The 22,549-nt window shown below is 41.9% G+C and overlaps 1 protein-coding gene across 1 annotated transcript; it reads left to right on the plus strand.

The window, feature by feature from the left end:
- The first annotated feature begins 535 nt into the window (after positions 1–535).
- MTNR1B (melatonin receptor 1B) lies at positions 536–22,256 on the plus strand. Its single transcript, XM_058799890.1, has 2 exons — positions 536–752; positions 21,388–22,256. Exons 1-2 carry the CDS (start codon positions 536–538, stop codon positions 22,254–22,256), a joined length of 1,086 nt encoding a protein of 361 aa, XP_058655873.1.
- Positions 22,257–22,549: the final 293 nt, after the last annotated feature.

The following is a 22,549-nucleotide window of genomic DNA, read 5'->3' on the forward strand; positions in this document are numbered from 1 at the left end:
TCCCCGGAACCAAATCACAAACAAGCCCCAAACAAGCGCTCTCCCGGCGGCGGATGGCGGATGTCCGCGGCTAAGCCCTGGGGCAGGAGCAGCGTTTGGGACAGCGGCTTCTCTGCCGCCCTCGCCTGTCTCCGCGGCTCTCCAGCCACGCAAGCTGTCACAGGGGATGGCCGAGCGCGGCTGCCTCCGCTACCCGCGGATGCCGCTTCTGCTACCCGCGGATGCAGCCCCCGCCCCGGCAGCCCGGGCAGCCCCCGCCGCTGCCGCTCCCGCTCCCGCTCCGCGCCGCCGCTCCCGCCGGCCCCGCCGCCTCCTCCTTCCCTCCCTCCCTCCCCCGGCAGGCGGGGCTGGGCCCGCCCCCGGGCTTCCCCCACCGCCCGCGAAAGGGGAGGGGGCTCTGGCACCGCCCCTGCCCGCCCCTGCCGGCGGAGCAGCGCCCGGCGCGCCCCTTAAAGCCGTTCCCGCCCGCCCGCGCGGGCAGTCCGCGGGGCCGCCGCCGGTGACCGCGGGGAGGCGCCGGGACGGGGTGGCCGCGATGCTGGAGAACGGCTCCCTGAGGAACTGCTGTGACCCGGGCGGGCGCGGCCGCCTGGGCTTGGCGGAACGGGAGGCGGCGGCGGCGGGCGCCCCGCGGCCCGCCTGGGTGGTGCCGGTGCTGTCCAGCGTGCTGATCTTCACCACCGTGGTGGACATCCTGGGCAACCTCCTGGTCATCCTCTCCGTCTTCAAGAACCGCAAGCTTCGGAACTCAGGTAAGGGCTTGACCCCCGCACCCTGCCCCGGCGGTGGCAGGGAGCAGCGAGCGCCCGGAGCCCCGCCGCTATCCTGGTCCTCGCTTTCCAGCTGTCCTGAGGAGTCCAGCCCGCCTGCCGTGTCCGTGCGGGCCGCCCGCTGAAGGCGGGGAGACAGAGCCCCCATCCCTGGGTTCTTGTCCTGTAGTGTGTGCAGGGACCCCCAGGCGCTCGGTCGCCGTTCCCAGCGCGCCGCCTCTGCGCACCCCTCGGGCTCCGTGCTGCCCTCCGTCCGGGAACGCAGGTCCTTCAGTGGTTCCTAATGAGGCGTGATGTGGTCTCTATGGAGCTCCCGAAGAGGGGAATCGGTGCCATCCGGCGACAAAAAGCGTGCCCAAAGCTGTCGGAGGAGTGAAGGAGGAGCTTTTAAAACTTGCTCAAGAGTCATAAAGATACGGTGCTGTGCATGCGTGGGGAAGCGGCTCAGCCCGCTCTCTGGAGCCCGCACCAGAGTTCACGGTAGTCTTCACGAAATCGCCTTCTTGTCTCCTCATCGCTCATCCTTCAACCAGAACGCAACAAATAAAGTGCGGTGTTGTCTTCGAATCGCGTCTGCACTTTCTCCTTGTGTGTGCTAGAATGTTGCTCTGCGGTTTTTACTTGCTAAACGTACTGGTTTTATCTCCTCATCTCTGCGGGGACGTTTACAACCTGTTTCAAACTACAAAACTCTGTAGTTTCTCACCAACTTCTCTGATTTGCCTCCTGGCCCTGATTCGCGCCCGTCCCGCGGCGTGCGGATCCTGCAGCGCCTCCGGCTCCCCCTTCCACGGAGCCGATTGTTCCCTGGTGCGCCGAGCCGGGCACACCCGCGCTCGGCTGGATGCTGGGTGTCGGTGCAGTATAGAGTCCTACCCCCGAAATTATGGTGTATCTACTATAGTTCTTGTAGTACTGAGCAGTTCCCGGAACTCCTCGTTCCTTCGGGACTGGAGTTTCCTCGTTTTCCATGCGCACGCAGGTCGGGATAACCAAACTTCGCTGGGAGCTGGCAGGAGTCCGGAGCGCTACGCTCCCCGCGCTCGGAGCCAGAGGGCTCTGCCGTCGGTCCTCTGTGTCAGGGGTGCTCCCTTGCCGCCGGGAAGGAGGGAGAGCTGCTGCCTTGTTTCTCCTGGGGGTACTGGGGGTGTTGTTTTGGGGTGTTTTTAACCAGCGTCGCTTCCCAAGAGCTGTCGTGTCTCACGCGCCGTGACTAGAGCTCCTGCTAACGGGGAGCAGGCGCTCCTTCGCTCTTGCTCCAAGTTAAATCGGACTCAGGGGCAAAAGCAGTTTATGGAGGGGTAACTCTTGCGCTCCCCAATCGCTGCACGCCTCGCTGCAGGCGGGAGATGCCGGCAAGACCCGTTTACACAGGGATAAGAGACCACACTCCCCGAGCAGCACCGAACCCGAGAGCGTCTGCAAGGGTGGTTTGGCCGAGGGAGGGAAGGCATGGGGTGGCCGCTGCGAGTCCGTGCGCTTGTGCTTGGACTGTCCGTCCCGGGGGAGCAAGGCGGGACGAGCAGAGCCGTGCCGAGCCCGGCAGTGCCGCACGCCGCGGAGCCGCAGCCCTGCGTGCCCCGAGCGGGACCGCGGCCGCCGAGCGGCGCTGGCTCTGCCCCGGGACAGCCGAGCGGGGCTGGGATGGGATGGGACGGGAAGGGCTGGGCTGGGAGCCGCGGCGGGCACGGAGTCCCACGGGACCCGCCGTGAGTCGCCGGCGCTCTCCCGGCCCCTCGGCGGCGGGGGAAGGCGAGTTCCCGAGGGATTCGCGCCTGGAAGCCGGGGGCACGGAGCGCCCAGGGAACAGGGCTCTCGCTGGAGGGGGCGGCCGGCCCGAGGCACCAAATCCCGTCCAGGGGCGGGAGGAGAGGAGAGGGACTCTCTTCTGAAACGTTCCCTTCACCCAAACAACAGCACAGGGAAGTCTGGACTTGAAGAGAGTGGTGCGTGGAAGAGTAAGTTTCAAGATACTGATCAAAGTACTCTGTGGCACCCTGGGACTGTTGGGGGAAAAAAACCAACACCCCCCCCCCCCCCCCCGAAAAAAAAAAAACAAAACCAAAAACAACACCACAGAACAAAAAATCCCCCAAACGTAGTCGTCTTACCTAGTTCAAATACCTGCTAATTGATCTCCTTCTAGGATAATCCTTAATGTCATGTCACTGACCCTGTCCCAAAGATCTCTTTATCTTTGATAAGTACTGTGAAAAACAGCGGGGAATTCTTTCTGCATAATCTTCATAAGGTTAAATACCTTTTAAATTGGCAGTTCTTAGTTTTACATCAGGGGGACGTGACTCTTGGAGGTGTAACTGAAAGGGCATAGTTTGGGAAATATCTACAGAAGGCCTTTTCAGGAAAAATTTCTTAGGGAGGAAGCAGAGTGGAAGAGGACTGGAAATTGATGTGGGTGGAGTGATAGAGGGGATGGGAAAGGAGCCCTTGGCCTCTGACAAAGGAAGGAGGAAAAGCAGGTGGACTTGCAGGTTTCTATTCTGAACAAACAAGAAACGATGTGTTTGCACCTGCAAGGGAAGTGAATGCAGTAGAAAGGGAAATGGTGAGGAAGAACAGCATGAAAGGAGTGTTGGACCTTGTCAGAGAAGAAAAAGGTGAAGTTAGGGGAATGGTTATGACAGGAAGACATTTAGATGACCAAAGGAAAAAGGAAGAGCTATACATCATGAGCACTCAGGTCCCTTTGAAGACGTTAGTGAGAGATTTTTCTTGGATAAGAGTTTGGGACTTCAAATAAGTCACAGGTGTATAAGGAATAAATTAACCAGCTCTGCCTACTTCTGTGGCACAAGAAGTAATCATACCTCCAGGAAGCAATACAGGTCTAGCAGTTTTTCCAGGATTTATCAACACTATTCTGTTCTAGACTTCACAGACAGATCTGATAACAGGAAACAATGTAGTTATGCATCACTGTCCTAAAAATTAAAGCATGACCAAAAGTAAATCTATTCTAATGCTGTTATATAATGGGAGGTGCAAGAATGGAGTGAAATAAAATGACCCATTAGCCGCTGGGCTTGTACCCTATTATGTTCAGCAGGAGAGAAATAAAGAATAGATAGGATTGGTGTTTCTGGACATTGCTCATTCACTCCTCAAACATGGGAATTTTGACAGCCTTTCAACAGAATGATTGTTTCAGATCACACAGGAGCCTCTTCCCCACATTTAAATTTGGTTTTGGGGAAAATCTGTGAAGATTTTTCCAAGTAATGCATAGCATAATTGGTATGAATCAACATGCTTGTCTTACATAACTGCACCCAGTCTTTCTGTGAGAGGCTGAGCAACTTCTGATCTCTGAAAGTGATTTAATTTACAGAAATTAATGCTTTTATCAGTTCTAATTTGGGAAGAGAGCAATTTCATCAAACACACTACAAAATTAAATAAAACTTCGTATGTGGAAATAATAAAATTAAATCAGCTTGCCTTTCTATTTGAAATGTCAAATGTGTTCTGAATTTTCAGAAACAATTATTGATTTTGTGTGCCTGCAATTAAACATGCCCGGTTGACGGCAGCTTTTATATTGCTGAACTTTTGAAGTGTTAAAGTTTACATGAGCTCAACAGCCACTGCTGGATGATTAAGTATCCTGAAAGTGCATCAAGTAAATCAAAGCCACTAGATGCTTTTAAGAACCTTAAAGATACTTTTGTATAGCTGTAGTGATAAATGCAACATTATGGGCTGGGGTAAGAACCTGGTAGGAAGCACTCTAGAAAGTGGGAACCAGCAAGGCATCTCCCAGAGGAGAGAGATAAAGCAAACCATTTATACTTCATTGGTCCTAAAGCCAGCATAAAATCAGTGAGAAGTGAGAATTAGGCACATTAACTCAATATCATTTCAAATAGTAATGAGTACTTGGGACCCTTTGACTTTTGGCAGAATATTAATACTAACCTTGGTGCATTGCCAAAGAATGCATTAGTGGAAAGTGGTATTTTTAGTGCATTTTGTCAGCCCTCCTCACCCTCTCCACTATTTTCCTTTCTATATATACCAGCTAACACAACACAGTGAGATTCTTATTTCCATTTGAATAGCAAGGTGCTGTTGCAACACAAATTAAATCAAAAGGCATGTTTCTTTGACCTGTAAGAGCATCGGTGTATTCACATGTTTAGTTCTGTCTAATGTGTATGTGGCTCTAGAGATGGACAATGCTTCTTATATGGTCATCTGTACAAAATAAACAATCCTGCATGTAGGATTTTAATATTGGTGCTTTTCCATCTACTAAATAAACTTGTCCAGCAATATAAGCAAGTCTTGTAGTATTTTTCCATGCTCTTTCCATAGCCTTCACTCCACATTTCTGTGATACAGCTGAAGGTAAGTTATCCCCATTGTTAAATGCTGTTTTCAGTTATTCTTCATCTCTTTGGCCACACCAGTTCTCTTTCCCTCCTTTATTCCTCCACTATTATTTTTCCTTTCCTCTGGAATAAAGGGTAGTTTTTTCCTGTGATGGAATCCATCTCTTACAAAACGACAGTGGAGAAACCTGTTTCTGAAACCACTTGGAAAAATTGTCCTTTAATACCAGCAGTGACGCTGACAAGAACACATTTTGATGAGCAGATCATGAGATCCCACTATGATGGTTTCAGCTTTTGTACCCCTTACTTCTTGAACCCTGGATCCACAGAATCCTTAGCTCCAGGACTGGATGTGTTTGGCTTTCATATTCTCTCTCACATTCTCCTTAAAGGTGCTCAATGCTAAGAAATTGATGGAAACATAGCTTCAGTATTCACAAAGTTCATTGAACCCAACACTTGGAATAAAGGTTTTCTATCTCTTACCATGATTCAAACTCATTTTTACTTTATTTTAACTTTGTGATTATTAGTTGCTTACTTAGAGTGGATATCTTTATTTGTAGAACTACAATTGTCATTTAATTTGAATGAATTTTTTCTCCACCTGTTGAGAACTCTTGTGCAATATTAATGGGAAGTAAACAAATATTTACCCCTCAACCTTTTTTTTTTCCGTAGTAGACAAGTCAAATACTTTTTGTTTCCTCTAAGTCACTAAGTTCTTAATTTTCCTGGGGTTTTTAGACCTTTCCAAACTACATTAATCTGTCTTAAACAGAAAACTGACCTGTTCACAGTAATGCAGATCAAGTACCACCAATACTCTCAAGAAAATATTAACATTTTATTCTGCTCTGGCCTTTCCTGGATAGACAAAATGGACCTGGCATGCCTTGAAGACACATTTTCCTTTTATGTGGTAGCATAATACGGGTGACTGTTCTTGGTGCAGTCACTTGCTGATGCAGCTCTTCTTTTTCCTTTGTTACACTATTATTCCTTCAGTGCCTGACCTCATATCTCATGTTATTATACTCTATCCACTTTCTGGTCTTTTAGTCCTCAAGCAAAAAAAGATCTTGGCATGTCCATGTATCAGTAGGCTCTCAACTCTGTATTATCACAAAATTTCATTAGCTCTCTTTGTGTTTTGTGATGTAATACTTCTGAAACAGACAAAATTAGTTCAATATAGGTTATCTCCCTCCGGTCCAACAATTCTCTTTCATCATTGTCCAGGAAGTGGTAGCAACAGACTGTAAGTGGTACCCTGGTGATTCCAAGGCTAGATTTGTTTAGAGCAACCTCCCAGATCCAGAAAGTCCAAGTCCAGCTATTATTAAATAAAGATGGTCAGATTGGTTGGTGCAGCCACTTTGTATAGGCTCACATTGATTTTATTCCATTTCTCTATCCATGCATCTTTAATTTTCCTATCCCTCCAAGTTTGTCTCTCCAATCTTGGCTACAACTGAGATTAAGAACCCAAATAGTTCTCGATTCATTCTTCCTTTTCAACAATTTCCCACCTTGAACACAGGTGACATGCAGGTGACATGTTAACACATACTCTATGGTAGACAAACTAATCTTCCAGAGGTGGCAGCACTGGTTTGCTGTTCTTTTTACTCCCTGACTAATATCTTTTCTGACTTACTGCGAGCACCATTCATGCAAAAAGAAACAGCATTTGTGCAGCACCATAGCAAAGGAGGAGGAAACGGGTAGTAAAGTGTGAGAGCGCCACAGCTGCAAGTGAGTCATGGCAACACTGCTCTTCGGGATGCATGTGGGAGCCAAGCTCTGAGAGAAATCAAATCACTCAAGCCTGAGAGAAATCTGCACTTCCCTACTGGCAGGGAGGACTAGAGAACATCTCAGCCCCTTTTTACAGGTCCCACATGTAGCTCTCAATGCTTTCAGAACACAACACTATCTCTGAGATAACAGATGTTAAAAAATTCCTGCCATCAAGAAAATTCAATCTTTCTGATATTTTCTCTTTATTGTAGTGTAGATATGCTAATTCCTCATCTGTCAGCCTGCTTGGTCGCCAAGACCACCAGTTTTGTCTTTATTAAAAGGCCTAGCAAAATCTTTCTTCAAACAAGGAGCCATTTTAAATGAATTTTCAAGGTCCCCCTCCCCCAGTAACTTGTCTTTCCTTCCCTCTTTTCACTGTGCTGAAAGGGCATTTTAATAATTTTAGAAGTTTTTGTGAAGTCAAAGAAGTTTAGGGGGTTAGTCAGTTTCCATTTTATCAATTTTTGCTCTCTCTAGCAGTTTTCTTGGTGGACATATCTTTTACTTCTATCCTCATTTCTTGTCCTTACTGAGACAACTTCTTCTCCATCTAGATCTGGAACCTTTTCTTATATTTTTCCCTCTTTTGGATGCAAGTTACAGAATATTTTTGTACCTTTAATATGAAGAAATGCCAAGCTTCTTCCACATTCAAATCCCTGAGCTCCTCAATACAGCTGATTTCACTTTCCTAATTAGCTTCTTTTATTTATCAAAATGTGCAAGCCCCCTTCTTAGCTATGTCTGCTTTGTTTATTCTTGTATTTAATTTAACCAAAATAATCTCATCTACTTTCAATACAACCTTATTTTCTATGGGAGGCTCTTCAGGGATATCTTTGTTCTTTATGAAAACAAAGGCTGGGATATATTGGGAAATAGACTCTGAATTGAAGAAATCTGCTGGGTCTATGTCCAGAACTCAGCTGCCATTTCTGTGCTTATTTTCTCCTTTACATATGAGGACCTGCATTGTCAAATTGGCTTCATTAATGTTTTCCTCCTAAAAGGAAGGTGTTCTCATCCAATTTCAGGTTTCTGCATTCTTCACTGCACATTGTCATTGCAACTCTTCCCCAACGTAATTTTGTCTTTTACCAGGATACCCTCTCTAGTCTCTCTCCCTCTCTCTCAATCTCTCTCTTCATTCTCCTTCTTTTATGAAGACAATAGACCTTTTGGTTGGTATTTCTCTTCTCTGATCACTGGTGAAATTCCATTCTAACAGAATTGTTTCCATAAAGTTTTATTTTTATTTCTCACTGGTTTTGGATCCCCTATTTTATTGCATAGGTTCCTGGCACCCTTTAACTGACTCCAGTGCTTTTTATATTACCATTCCAGTTGAACTCTGCAATGTTTGAGCTCCTGTTTTCTACATTTTTTGCCACCACCTTCCTGAAGCCAAAATTCCCTTGCCCTGGGTGTTAAATGAAGAAACTGTATGGTTTCTTCTCAAGCTCTCTTCCCATCTCTCAACTTCAAGTTCTTTTTATTCATTCTGCCAGCTTGGATTGCAAGCTGGTATCCCATATGCTTAGGTGAAGTCTGTCCGTGAAGACATGAAACCTCTTCCCAGAAAATACCTCCAAATGATCAATACTCCAAATCTTTCCATATAACTTCTAGAACTATTCATTCATGTGCCCGTGACTCATCTCATAATTCTAATTATACTTCTATTCTCTTCTTTGAGAGGAAACAGAATTGGTTCATCACCAATTCCGTCCTCTTTTCTGTGAGACTTAGTTCAAACAGTAACCAAATGAGAAAATAAGTCTTCAAAGTTACTTATGAATTAATAACTCTGAACTTTGTTAACCTGTAAGTAAATCCAAAAGTAGAAGAGCAAAGTGAAGAGCCAGTATTAATAATTTCCAAAATAAGAACATTTCTTTAACAAAGAGGGTGAATCTTGCAGGTAAATTTAGAAAAAAAAAGTGAAAAGTGGGAACCTAAAATTGTTCCTGAAGAGAAAAAATCTGAAGGATACAGAATTTTAAATTATTTCAGAAACAGAAAGTTTGTAAGGTAATTATGATCCTAAAGGGATTGAAAGAAGTATTTAAGAGTACAGAAACATCATAAAGTAGAAAAATAACTTCTCTATCAATCTGCACTACAGGGAATGCTGTTTAGGGTAAAACTGTAACTTAGTGCAGGTTATTCTGCAGCCATAGGGTGTTTTGTATCTTCCTTTGAAGCACTTGGCAATACATTATTGTTCTGAATTACCATTTACTGTTATCCTGTATGGTAATCCATTTGTTGATAAGCAAAAAAGAAGTTTATTGCCAAGATCAGGTCCAAGATACTTTTCTTTTAGAATGTAATATTAAGTCCTTGTCCACTTAGTAAGTGGAGCTATTGGTATGCTTATCTTTATAGGAAACAGAATGATAAGGATATGTTTGGGCTGCAGAAGTATGTTTTCCTGAACTTGTGAAGAAGAATCTAAGGGTCATGTATTTCATTTGGCACAAGTCCACTCCATCCATGTTTCAAGGGAAGGAAAACCAAAGGAGGCTGTCAGAGTGGTGCTTTTGCTGCAACAGTGTATTCAGGCTCCCCTTAAGGCCCAGTCTAACACAGCCACACAGCTTTTGGGGGTTTTTTTGGTTTTTTTTTCAGTTCAGAGTATGAATAAGTTTCTTTCATCTCCTTGATATAACCAACACAAACATAGTCTCAAATACAGGAAATTAGAAGGAGCTCTTAGCAGCTGTACTGTGGCAGTTCCAATGGGTCTTAGGAGCACTCCCTTTCCTGCCAGCTCTCTCCTGGATTCTGGACTGACATTCCTTTTGCAAGACACACTGACTGCATGAGGAATGACCTCTCTGCAGTAAAGCTCTATTCTTGGATGGACCAGCAGAAGCAATTCAAGGATTCATGGTGCTCTTTGGCACAATCAGCCAGAGCTAAGAGACCAAACCTCCCCGCAGAGCACTAGGACAACTCAGTTTAAAAGACTAATTTTTTCATCTATTCTTAGCAGATATATATTCACCAGATTACTTTAATCATTGTGTTGCGGATGTTATAGGAGACTACTCTCATTCCATTAAATCAGTGACAACCTGTTCTCTGCCTCTAGGAGTAAATTCTACTCCTACTCCAATTCAGATCTATTATGAGTACCACTACCTTCAGATATGCTTCAGATTTTAGCTTCTTAGAAGTTATCCTTTACCAGTGCATATTGGTGCCTTGAACTGGCAAGTACATTGCCCTGTTCCCAAGAATACATACGAAAACAGCCACGTAATCCTGAGCTGATAAAACCATTTCTTCATTTGCAGAAAGGAATACTAATGCTACCGCAATTTTCATCTTCCCAAAAATGAATCCAAGCAGTTGTTCTGCTTTTTTAACTTTTCACCTTGATATGGGCATAGAACAGATTTCCTGACAGAAAATCCCACAGAAACATGTCTAAATCACTGTGGGTGCAACACTGTGGTGCATCCTCCCTAACAAGAGTAGCTGCTTCAGAATCTTCTGTTTTACTTTTGATCTCCATACTGATAAGGACTGAGATGTATCAGAGGCAGCATTTTCCTGACATTTCAGCTTCATATGGAACAGCTACATCTTGACATGAAAGCAAATAGAAACACCTCAAGCACATTCATCAAATGCCTAGAATCCTGACTGTTGGGATTCTTTTGTTAATTATTTATTAATTGTAGAGGTATTTGATTACACTGTTTAATAAATGCTGCTTAAATTATGTCTGCAGAAAATATATGCAGAAAATATCTGCAGAAAATATATATGCAGAAAAAACATTAACCTTCTGACAGACTCACTAATTTTTTCAGCTGTGTTTTATGGACTTGGATCAGTTTCAATGTTTAAACACCTTATGAAGATGATAATAATTTATATGATAGTTCCATTTATACTGTCATCTTTTTGCTATAGAACAACAGCTGCTTACCTGTTGGTTTATATTGCTGTATTTGCTCAACGTAGGCAATAATTGCTGTCAGAAGATAGCACATGCAGCTCCTGGAACTAACAGTCTGACTAACAAGAAAAATATCCACTTGGTATCTCAGCCCTTGTAAATATAATTATGTTAACTAATTGTAAGTTTAGAGCTAGCAGCAAATTGTAAAATATATCACTACAAAGAAGACAGGAACCAACAAGCAGCATCCTCAGGTCTCTATGCTTTGCTCCAATGCTGCCCAAAATCTCAGTGTACTCTCATTCTAAAACCAGTTAATTTCTTCCAAATAATTCAAGTGTACACAGAGTTTCATTTGAGTGCAAATAGGGAAAAGAGCGTTTTGTGTGAAGGCTGTCGCCTATGAATATATGTAATAATAATCAATCTAAGCATTTTTATGTGCTGATTTTTTATTCAAGTAAAAATAACCTGCTTTTTGAATATTATCCACACAGTTTAATGGAAAAAAGTGTCTATTCAAGGTGCCCATTCTGTGCAGATCCTGTCCATGGGGAAATTCATTGGAGTTGTGATCCTTAGGACTTTTAAAATATGTTCTTAGTGGTCAACTCTAATCAGATTTTCTACTGAGAAATAAAAGGCTGTTATATTAAAACATGCTGCTTTTCTTCAAGACAAGGAAAGACATGTAAATGGCATAGTCACTATATGTGCCAACTGGGAGTTGTCCATCCCTCCTTTCTGTGAACTGCCACTTAAGGTTCTTAAGAGTCTTGTGAATATATTCAAGAGACTAAACATTCCAACCACCTTGCTTGAAATTAGTTGTTACTCACTGGAATGCACAGAATGTAATTTTTGGATTGTTAGAGAGGAAAAAAAAATTGATTAATAGGGGACTGATATCTTTGTATGCCTTTGTCTTGTTATATTTGTGGTCATGAAAGAAAGAATATTTAAAATTCAAACTTCCCTGCCTAGAGTCAGACAGTACACCATTATACTCCAGGTGTTTTACTGGCATAAAATATAATGTCAGAAAGTGAGTGTTGTGCTGTGGAAATTTAGAGCACTCCTACTCAAGGACAAGAAGTCTCCCTGAGATATTTTTCAAGCAACTGCAAAAGTAATTGTTATTAGATTCACAGGTGGGGTTAGAGCCCATGGACAAAAGATTACTTTCTGAATCAGTTATCATGTTAAGCAAGACTTTCCTTTCTTTTTTTATTCTTCCCTTTGCAGTGATTAGAAGTAAAATGTGTAAAACATTAATCAGATGTTGAGGCAGGCTTTGTAAAAAGATGGTGTAACAATATTGATTTGCCTAGAAAAAAATATCTACTGGTAAATGGGTTGAAAGAGTTTATAAGATTTTTCCTATGATTATGGTGCTGGGTATGAAACCCCAACTACACAATCCAGAGTCCAATTTCAGCACTGGACATCTGTTGTTTCAGAGTGAAAGAAAAGTGACATCCTGTAATCATGCCTTTGGTTGGATAATCTAAAAACAATACAATCTTCTTTAGTCACTCCTATGAAACACGTGGTATGCTAGGACCATAAAGACTGTAAAACTTGCTGTACAGTCAGCTTCCTGGTTAAAGATAAAGCAAGAATATCTGCTCTGCTTATGGAGAGCAAACACAATAGTGAAGCAGGTGACCTTCGAACACTCTCAAACATTCTTGTGTAGTTTATATATGTATATATATGTGTGTATATATATATAATATAGTGATTTCCATTTGAGCTCATCTTAGTAAAAGCTCTATTGGTTTGCTCCAGTTTGCAAGTGTATTCATGGAGTACAAGAGGTGTGACTCAGTAGGTTAGGCAGACAGAAGTCACCCACAGCTGTGTTTCTGGGTCACAGGCCACTAGGTCACTCACTGGGGTGAGCTAGAATGCCACAAGGAGCTGGTCTGAAGGGCTGGTTGCAGTCACTTCACAGTGCTCAAAGGTCATCAGAGCAGCATGTGGAACAGGATTCTGCAGAATCTAGGTTAGATTATTCTAACCTAGTAGGTGAGTATTTAGGTAAGGAGGAGCATTCTAGCCTTGCTAAAGCCAGTGGGAATTGCTTTCTGAAAATGATTGTGCTAGGAGCTGGTGCCTCCTGCCTCTTTCTGTGCAGCCTTTACCAGACTCCACACTCCATCCCCACAGAGTTCTGTGCCTTTACTGGTCTGTAGATTTACTGGTCTGGAAACGTTTCTTGGTCCAGGTTCTGTGTTTGGCTCAGGCTATTTTGTCCAGTCAAAGATTGTTCAAAAAGTTCTGGTGTCACAAAGAATCTGAAGGCAAAGTATAAGAAAAACAAAGCCCCATATATTCTAATCTGCACTGGGGCCTCTTCTTCTGACCTAGCAAGTCTAGGCCATTGTTAATGACCATGTCTGGTGTCTGCATGCATAGTAACAGGCATGATCTTAAGTACCCTCTGATATTTAGTAGACCAAGTAGACCCCTCATCTGTGACAAAATTGACAGCATCTTGCCTCTATCCCCTAGTGAGAACATTAAAAATCCTGTACACTGATTCCTTACTGGAACAGGTCACCCTGAGAGGTTGTTGAGTCTCTGTGGCTGTAGGCAGTGAAAGGCTGACTGGACATGGCCCTGAACAACCCACTACAGCCTATCCCTCTTTGAATGGGAGGGTTGGACTAGATGAACTCCAGAGATCAGTTCCAGCTTTTGTGGTTCTATGGCTATACTGGTTGCATGCCTATCACCCCTCATTTACCTATCTCAACATCATCATGACTTGCAGGCCTAGCCACAGTAGAGCTGTTGTCTTGTCATTTTTCAAGGCTTCTACTGGCTCTCAGAAAAGACCTTGATTCAGCAAATGATCATTACACACTTTGTCTGTATTGAGTTGGAACACAAAGCAGCTAATACTTCAGAAGAGAATACACAATCATCTTCTTTAAAAGCATTTTATTTATTCATCTGTTCACATGCTGTTTACAAACCTATGAGTATCATTATAAGATGAATCATGTCACTGTACTTTGCTTTAAGACCTTGTTTCCAAAAGAAGCAGATGGCAGAGACTGACAACAGCTTCTGAAGACATTAATCTCCCTATGCATGTTACAGTAATGAGGCCTTCCAAAAGCTCAGAACAGAAAGGGTAAGACTTTTCCTTTCTGCAAGGTTATAATGGCCATTTTTTTAATTATCATCTATTTTCTTCCTTGGTGAGACAGGAAACAAGAAAAGAAAAGAAGATTATAATGAAGTGACTCGGGTTGTTTAGAAGCATTGGCAACTTGTCAACACAAACATTTTCCAATTAGATGTTCCCGTGTACTCTATTTACTGCAGTGTATCAGATCCTATTTTAAAAAATCCAGGACCCTCCACCATGTCTGGGAGTTGAACACAGGAACACCCAAAAGTACATAGGAGGAGTAATGGGCCTAGATTTGGTTTCTTTTAGCAGATGGAACCAGTTGACATGTACATGCTTTGCACATATTTGTTTCAGTAGCTGCGGGCTGCAAGTCCTCCACCCGCAGGCCTGTGGAGCAGCTGAGCAAAGCACTGAGGAAATTGCCACTTGCATGACTTATGTTCTCTAAGTGGAGACCCCAACATCTACACTGGTCAAAAAATTCTGGGCTGCTTAAATTGGTCTGCAGGGCTAAACTACAAGGTGTGCCTTATCATGGCTAATCAAATCTCTTGGTAAATTAGTCCTGATTCATTGTGCCCCATAGTCTCCAGTTTTATTCACTTCATATACCAGCCTGATAGCCTCAGTGTCTTCAGTAATATCTTAAGCCTTATATTTTAAAATAGAACTATTTAATGTCTGAGATTTGTTGGTTTGTTTGGGTTTTTTTTAAATTCAAATAATCTGCTAGCAAATATTAAAATAGAACAAAACACAAACCAAACAGCTTAACGAAACAAAACATGGTCTTAGTTTGAACAAAATTATTTTCATTTTTCAATTTCCTGTCTTTTTTTATAAAAGAAGGTGGAAGTTAAGTTATTCTAAGGACTTGAGCAATGTTTTGTTGGAGTAATAAAGAAAAATACCAACATAATTTCCTTTGACACAAATATAGTTTAGATACAGTAGCAAAGATGAAAGTAATAATAAAGGTGATGGAATGAACTATTGTTTCACACAATATAAATTAAAATCTGTCAGAGCATAATGAAGTTTTTTCCCAGAGTTTTTATAAGTGAAATATTCTTCCTTTGTTTGGTTCCACATTTCAGTCTTTTATAGTTGATCTTGAACAAGTTTTGGGGTAGGGTTTTTGTTTGTTTCTTTAACAAAGCAACATCCTATAAAATGCAACATATTTCACTTTTATTTTTCTGACATGCAATATAATGCTGAGACATTGAATAAAAAAAGTTATTAAAAATTATAGGTGGCCCAGCTCTTTATAGGATCTAACTAAATTGCACCTGTTGTATTTTACAGCTTTTCATATTAGCCCCTTTGTCAGCAGTAAATGAGTTTTCATACTTGCAGTTGTACAAGTAGGTTTCCTATTCTTTCTTGGTTGAAGCAATCAACAGCTGTGATTACTTCAAAAGAAGAAAATTAAGCTGATGTGTACTGGCAGATATAGAAAACAGGACTTATTTCATGAACCAGTGAAAAACCAGTCAGGTTTTGTTGTTATTTATCAGCAACTGGAGGTTCTGAGGCTGGGCTGCCACTGGTGCCATGGCACTAAGCCTCAGAGTCTTGGCTTCAACTCCCCGTGTGACATCTAAACTGGAAAAGGGGAGATTTTAAACTAAAGAGGGTAGACTTAGATTAGCTATTAGTAAGAGATTCTTTACTGGGAAGGTGGTGAGACAATGGCACAGGTTGCCCAGAGAAAACGTGGATGCCCAAACCCTGGAAGTGTTCAGGGCCAGGCTGGGTGGAGCATTGAGCAATGTGATGCTGTCAAAGGTGTCCTGCCCATGGCAGGGGGTTAGAACAAGATGACACCTAAGGTCCCTTCCAACTCAAACCATTCTGTGATTCTACAAGTCTATGATTCTCTCAGCAACAACATGGGCCTTTTCCATCCTAGACTACCCTCAAGGCAGGAACCTGACTTCACTGTTAGGGCATAGATATAGGGGATCTTCTCCCCTGAGCCTGCTGCAAAATGCAGCTCAGTTTCAGATGGCTGGACACATAGAACAAGGCATAGCTGGACTCGTACTCTGTCTTAAGCAGTAGAAGGAAGCAAGAACTGACGAGAAAACGAGAACAGAGCAACCCTGCACAATAGTTCTGTATTATTACAACTTGTGATTCCTTCCATCTCAGAGGAGTTCCTAAATCTAGTATGGTATGTCTGTTAAGTAAAATTCAAATGTAGTACTTCAAATAAGTACTCTTACAAGTGCTTTTCCAGTCTTCCTTTGAACACAAGTAAAATTTTTTTCATCTGCAAAATCTGTTAAGGATTTACTACCTAGTGCAGCAACCATTCCCTTTTATTTGCTTTTAATACAACTACAACTAGCCTTATTTAATAGCTCTAGCTCTTCTCTTTGCTCCATCCCTCAGCATCAGTATGCCACTATGATGCTGTTTGGGAGAAGAAAGCTGGACCAGTGCTGCCACTTTTCCCAGAGGATGCCTAACAAAGGTGGTATTATCTAACAGAAAAGTAAGAGCAAAATTCATGAACCTGCAGTGTTCTTCCTAATCAGTGCCTTGCACCTATCTCAGTTTCCCTGCTGTTAAATCATGAGAGGGATTTTTAAACTTTTTTTTTGGATGAGCGTACTGATAAAGAGCACTCTACAATACAAGTGGTAACCTGTGTATTCTGATTCTAGGCTGAAATTCTTGAACATAACCTAGAAAGAGACAAGCACGCTAACCCCAGAAGAGCAGCAGGGCTGGTGAGTAGGGCACTCTCTGGGGACTACGGGAGACATAAACTCAAGTCTTTTTCAAAGAAGGGTTCTTCTATCATGGAAGAGTCCTAACTGCTAGGCAACAGTGAAATTTTCTAGTAGTAAAGCCTGTCTTAGCTCTTCTGCTTCCCCTTTTCTTTCTGAAAATACCCTGTAGTGGAAAAGTTCCTGCAATCTCAGAAAGCATCAGAAGCCCAGAAAAGTATTCATCGCCCCGCAAATGTAGTATCTGATTAAGGATCGGCGTTCTGCTTTGGAAGCGCCAGCCCCGGGCGTTTCCCGCTGCCCTGCCAGGGGATGCGGAGCGCTGTCTCTGCCGTGGCTCCCGCACTAGGTGGCAACCGAGCGTCACCGCCGTCCCCAGCAGCGCCGAGCGAGCCACCGGCGACCAAGCTGCGCACCCAGGGACTGCAAACCTCAGGCCTTTTAACAGCAGCACGGCACTTATACAGCTGTCGTCTATTGGCAAACTCAAGGCAGCAAACTCGCAGCAAGGACTGGTGTTCCCATACTTAACCAGAGGGAGAAGAAGCGGAGGTTTTGTTTTGGGTTACATTCATGCCTAGTTGCCAAGCATGCCAAAATCATGATCTCAAAAACAACAGTGCAGTTTAGATACCTCCTTTCAGTAAATCTGTGTCTGTGTCGACAGCTGAGAGATCTGCCTAATAAGCCTAAAATTCACCTCCTGCGAATGTAGCTTCCAGCGCTAACTCATAGCTGCAGATGTAGGGCCAAGAACACAGTTCTGTTCCAGTCCAGGAGTCTGCAAGTCACTTAGCCACAATCTCTAAGTCCTTTTTGCATGCTAAGGTTTTGTTCTTGTGAGTCCAGCATTCTTCTTCAGGCCAGTCCTGCTTAATATCTTTATCAGTGATATGGACAAGGAGATTGAGTACCCCCTCTGTTGTTTGCAGACAACACCAAATTGGATGGGAGTGTTGATCTGCTGGAGGGCAGGAAGGTTCTAAAATATGTTGTTCTAGTGGAAATCTATCACCTCTCCCTTTCCCTTACATCAAAGCCTGCAGTTTACCTCCCTAATATCTGAAATATTGAGACAAAACTACAAAAGTGCATATCACTGCCTTTAAACTGTCACATTCACAACAAAAACAAACACCCATCTGGCATTTGTTTGGAGCATTATGTTACACCTTCTGTTAGCTACACGCTGTTGAACATTATACCAAATTAACATGTCTCAGTAAATCAAAGCTTACCCTAGGTCTTGGCTTGTACTGTCACAGGGAATTCAAATGTCAGTGTGTGAAAGACTTAATTCTCTGCTCCACCTGATGTCATAGATCGAAGAGGGTGATGTCTGTATGCAACATATAAAAACTTGTTAAACAAATGTGTAACAACCAAAACACTACCTAAAAAACCCACAAACACCATGACATATATAATTAAGCATTTTCACCAGTTTAAAACCAAAGAGAGAAGAAAAACCTTTAAAAAATAGTTGCTCATTGCAATTGCTCCTGGTTTTAGTAAAGAAATTCAAAGTCAGTTGTCTTCTCAGAAGGCAGATGCTAAGCCCTTAAATGTTTTGGCCTTACCAAAAAGTTTGTTCTGTAAGTAAATTCCCACAACATCAAGTCATATCAAGATTACAAGAGGGTGTGACAGTTCTCTTTCTCCTGTTAGTTGTAGTAAGTAAACTAGTATGCAGGAATGCTTCATGAAATACCTATCTAGTTCTGTTGCACCCAAATTCAATATCAGAACTTATTTTCTTTTTTATGCATAGAACTATCAGTGTTTAAAACAGCACAGATGTGCATATTTTTAAATACCTGGCAAGACATATGGCTTTCAGTAGCTACTGCTTGTAATTAAGGGATATTTCCACTCCAGTGAAAAAATGAAAATACCTCTCTCTCTAGTGAAACTGAAATCTGAGAACAAAGTCCATCAAGTAAATTCCAGAAGCAATGATGATAATTCCAGCTAGATGAAAATTCTGTGCTTTCTATTTTGTTACAAGCAGCAAAAAGTTACCTCTTAAGTTATATTATTAATGTAATTTAGGCCACTCTAAAAGCCCTGGGTTAGGTATGTCAAGGAACATTTACTTTCTCCAAGCACATAGAAAATGTCTAAGACTTTTGATTTCTCAAAATGTCAATTATTTATGTTTTTTGAATTAGAAAAGTTTCTCTCTACTTCTGTAGATTATTCATTGCAGTAATAAACATTAAACTTAATACTGTAGTCATCCACAAAGACAGAAAAATACCATTGGAGCTTACTGTGCAGTGCACAGTGGGAACATTCAACCCTGTAAAAAGCCATAGAAGTGACAAATCACCTGATGCCTTTATAGATATTGGATCATTTTTCTTCTGAGTTGTAAACCAGTAAATTAAGTTTTCGACAAGTTCCTTGCTCACTCTATTTATTCATTGCACCTGGAATTTTCAAGAAGTCCTAAATTGAGCTCAAAACTTTGAAAATATCTTGCTAAATGTACTTTATAGTTTATTTACAAATGTGATTGAAAGAGCTCAATGCCCACTCTATTTCAACTGAACAATTACATTTTGGGTAGAAGCTGATGCTGGAAGGCCTTAGAGTTTAGATTAATCTTAGTGAACACACTAGACTAAATTCTCTCTTTCTCCAAAAGACATTCTAAAACAGAAAAAAGAGTATTTTCTTTCCTTCCTTTTCCTGTCCTTTTTTCCTTCCTTCTTTTCTTCTGACTTCCAACTTTTGACTTCTCTATTTTCTAATGTTAGATACAGTGATGAAAAAACGTAAGAGAAATTCTTGTTGCCAGGATGTAAATATATTCTGATAAAGACGCCCTTGTTCTTTTGTTAGTTTTGTTTTTGTCCTGTTTGCCATGTGGCTACAAGAGGCCTTCACAGTCATCTCATCCTTCCTGCACAAAGAGATCAGCTTTATTTAGGCCAGTACTGACAAATATTTGTTTTCTATTTTCTTACAATCTTCAGTGGCAGACTCAGAGCAAGGTGTTCCCACACTTCCTTCTTCTTGCCATTAATTTTTTTCCCTGTGTCTATATTGAAACTTCCTTGTTGTGACTGAAGCTTGCTTGGAATCACAACAATCATAGGAACATTTGAAGTTATCATGGCTCACTCAATCACCTCCCTAATTTGTTCAGTCTTTCCTCACAAAGCATCCAGCTGCAGCTATGGAAAGACTTGTGTAGCTTTTTAAAATATAGGAAACAGGCTACTAAATGCATAACAAGGAACTATCTTTATACAACTATCTGAAATAAGTTGTGCACTGCTCTTGAGATAGGCTATGTTTCTGAGGGTGCAGATGGATAATCCTGCTTTCCATTAAGTTTACTTGCTGTTGTGCAAATTCTGGTGAGCATGGTGGTCCCCTAAAGTGTATGGGAGAAAGACAGCTCCCCATTCCTTAATTCAAGAAGCTACAGATGTAAAGTAGGTGGAGAAAACCGAGTCAATGTGAAATTCCGTCATTTTTGATTAGCATATTTATACATGGTTGTTGCTTTTACAACTTCCAGTTAATGCCATTCTTAATATGACATGGAGAACTTGTTAGTTGAGGACTAGTAAGCTCAGAATATGTAGAATGGAGCACCTAACTTCTCCTTTCAAAAAATAATTATGTTCCATGCCCAATTTTTAAAATTGCTTGGCTTTTTCCATATCAGTTCATGCTGTGAAGGACTTCCAGGAAAGAAAGAAGAGTAGGAAAGTCATATTCAAAACCATACAAACCATATACATTTTATGTTACCTAAATGCCAAGAATTCAACATTAGTACCTCTATCTTCTAAAGTGAAGTTCCTAAAGAACATTTTTCAGGAATATAGCTTACTATCTCATTGTTTTATAAAAATACCCTTAGATACAATGTCAGAAATTTCAAACTGATGAAAAGGACGCTGGTTACAGGGCCCAACCATATCACCTATATTCCCTGAATATCATCATCAGAAAATATGAATACTTCCTCTTGCATGCAAGGAACTTTTCTTTGTATAATTAAATATGCCTTTCTGCAGAGGATGGTGAAGATGATCCACTCTTCCTCAGACAATCCAAAAAGAAAATAACTGCAGTATGACTAGGCCATTCATGCAGAAAATATCTATTCTACAGAACAATGTGCAGCAATTTAGAGTATACATAAAACAAGACATCCTTCCAATACCTATAAACCTAGTCTTTGTATATCCTTCTCCTTCACGCTTGTGAAGCCCATTAGCCTGCAAGTGATGGGATAGAGTGGCAGAATGGCTTACTTACCTGGCACAATTTAGACCTTTTTTTCTTTTTCATTTTATCAATCCAACCGTGGAGTTAGCTACACTTAAACAATGCAACATGTGCTTATGTAATGGCTCACTGATGACTATGTTTATTAAAGATAAAAAGAGCAAGGAGGATATAATCCAGTCACCAACAGACTGGAAAACACCCTGTTGCTCCAGATATTTCCGTGGCGCTCCAAGTTACGTTGTAAAATCATTTCCCTGTTGGTCCTATATACCAGCTGCTTGCTGACATCACCAATAATTTAGCATTGCAGATATCCAAAATAATGAAATACTTTTATTCTTCTTCACAGCTATGCTTGCTTTCAGACTTATGCTTCTGTATTTTTCTTTCCTTCCAGGTAACGCATTTGTGGTGAGCCTAGCTTTGGCTGATCTGGTGGTGGCCTTGTATCCATACCCGCTGGTGCTCTTAGCTATTTTCCGCAATGGATGGACACTGGGTGAAACGCACTGTAAAGTCAGTGGCTTTGTGATGGGACTAAGTGTAATAGGCTCTATTTTCAACATCACTGCAATTGCAATAAACAGATATTGCTACATATGTCATAGTTTTGCCTATGACAAAGTGTACAGCTGTTGGAATACAATGTTGTACGTCTCCTTAGTCTGGATATTAACAGTAATTGCAACTGTGCCAAATTTTTTTGTTGGCTCTTTGAAGTATGATCCACGCATCTATTCATGCACGTTTGTCCAAACTGCAAGCTCCTACTACACAATAGCTGTGGTGGTCATTCACTTCATCGTCCCTATCACCATTGTCAGCTTCTGCTACCTTCGAATTTGGGTTTTAGTGCTTCAAGTTCGAAGACGAGTCAAGTCAGAAACAAAGCCAAGATTGAAGCCAAGTGACTTCAGAAACTTTCTTACCATGTTTGTTGTTTTTGTGATTTTTGCCTTTTGCTGGGCACCTCTAAACTTCATTGGACTGGCTGTAGCCATTGATCCTACGGAAATGGCACCAAAAGTTCCTGAATGGCTATTCATTATAAGTTACTTAATGGCCTATTTCAACAGCTGCCTTAATGCAATAATATATGGTCTTCTTAATCAGAATTTTCGGAATGAATATAAGCGAATTTTAATGTCACTGTGGATGCCAAGGCTTTTCTTCCAGGACACATCCAAAGGAGGAACTGATGGCCAGAAGAGCAAGCCTTCTCCGGCTTTAAACAACAATAACCAAATGAAAACTGAAACCTTGTAAATGTGTAATAGTCAATACAAGAGTTTGTCATGGAGAAAACAAGATCATAGTTGTAATGTTCTGGTCATTCCTGCTTAATTTTGGGGAGTTTCCACTTGGATCACACTTTATGACTGGAATACTGTCTTCATAGTAAAGCACATTGCTCTGGATTAGTGATTTATACAAGATAATTATTGAAAAGATGTTTCAGAATTAAAGCAGCAGGTGGGTGCAAGCTGTTTTAGTTCTCAGAGCTGAATCCTGTTTCCAGACATATGAATGAGGTATTTTTTTACTTCTGCGGGAGTTTT

The sequence above is a fragment of the Ammospiza caudacuta genome, chromosome 2, assembly GCF_027887145.1.
Source record: "Ammospiza caudacuta isolate bAmmCau1 chromosome 2, bAmmCau1.pri, whole genome shotgun sequence".
Lineage (NCBI taxonomy): Eukaryota > Metazoa > Chordata > Aves > Passeriformes > Passerellidae > Ammospiza > Ammospiza caudacuta.

Coding starts and splice junctions, on each gene's coding strand:
- MTNR1B (XM_058799890.1), top strand. CDS start 536: ATGCTGGAGAACGGCTCCCTGAGGAACTGCTGTGACCCGGGCGGGCGC. Junction 753..21,387: donor CCGCAAGCTTCGGAACTCAG/GTAAGGGCTTGA, acceptor CTTTCCTTCCAG/GTAACGCATTTGTGGTGAGC.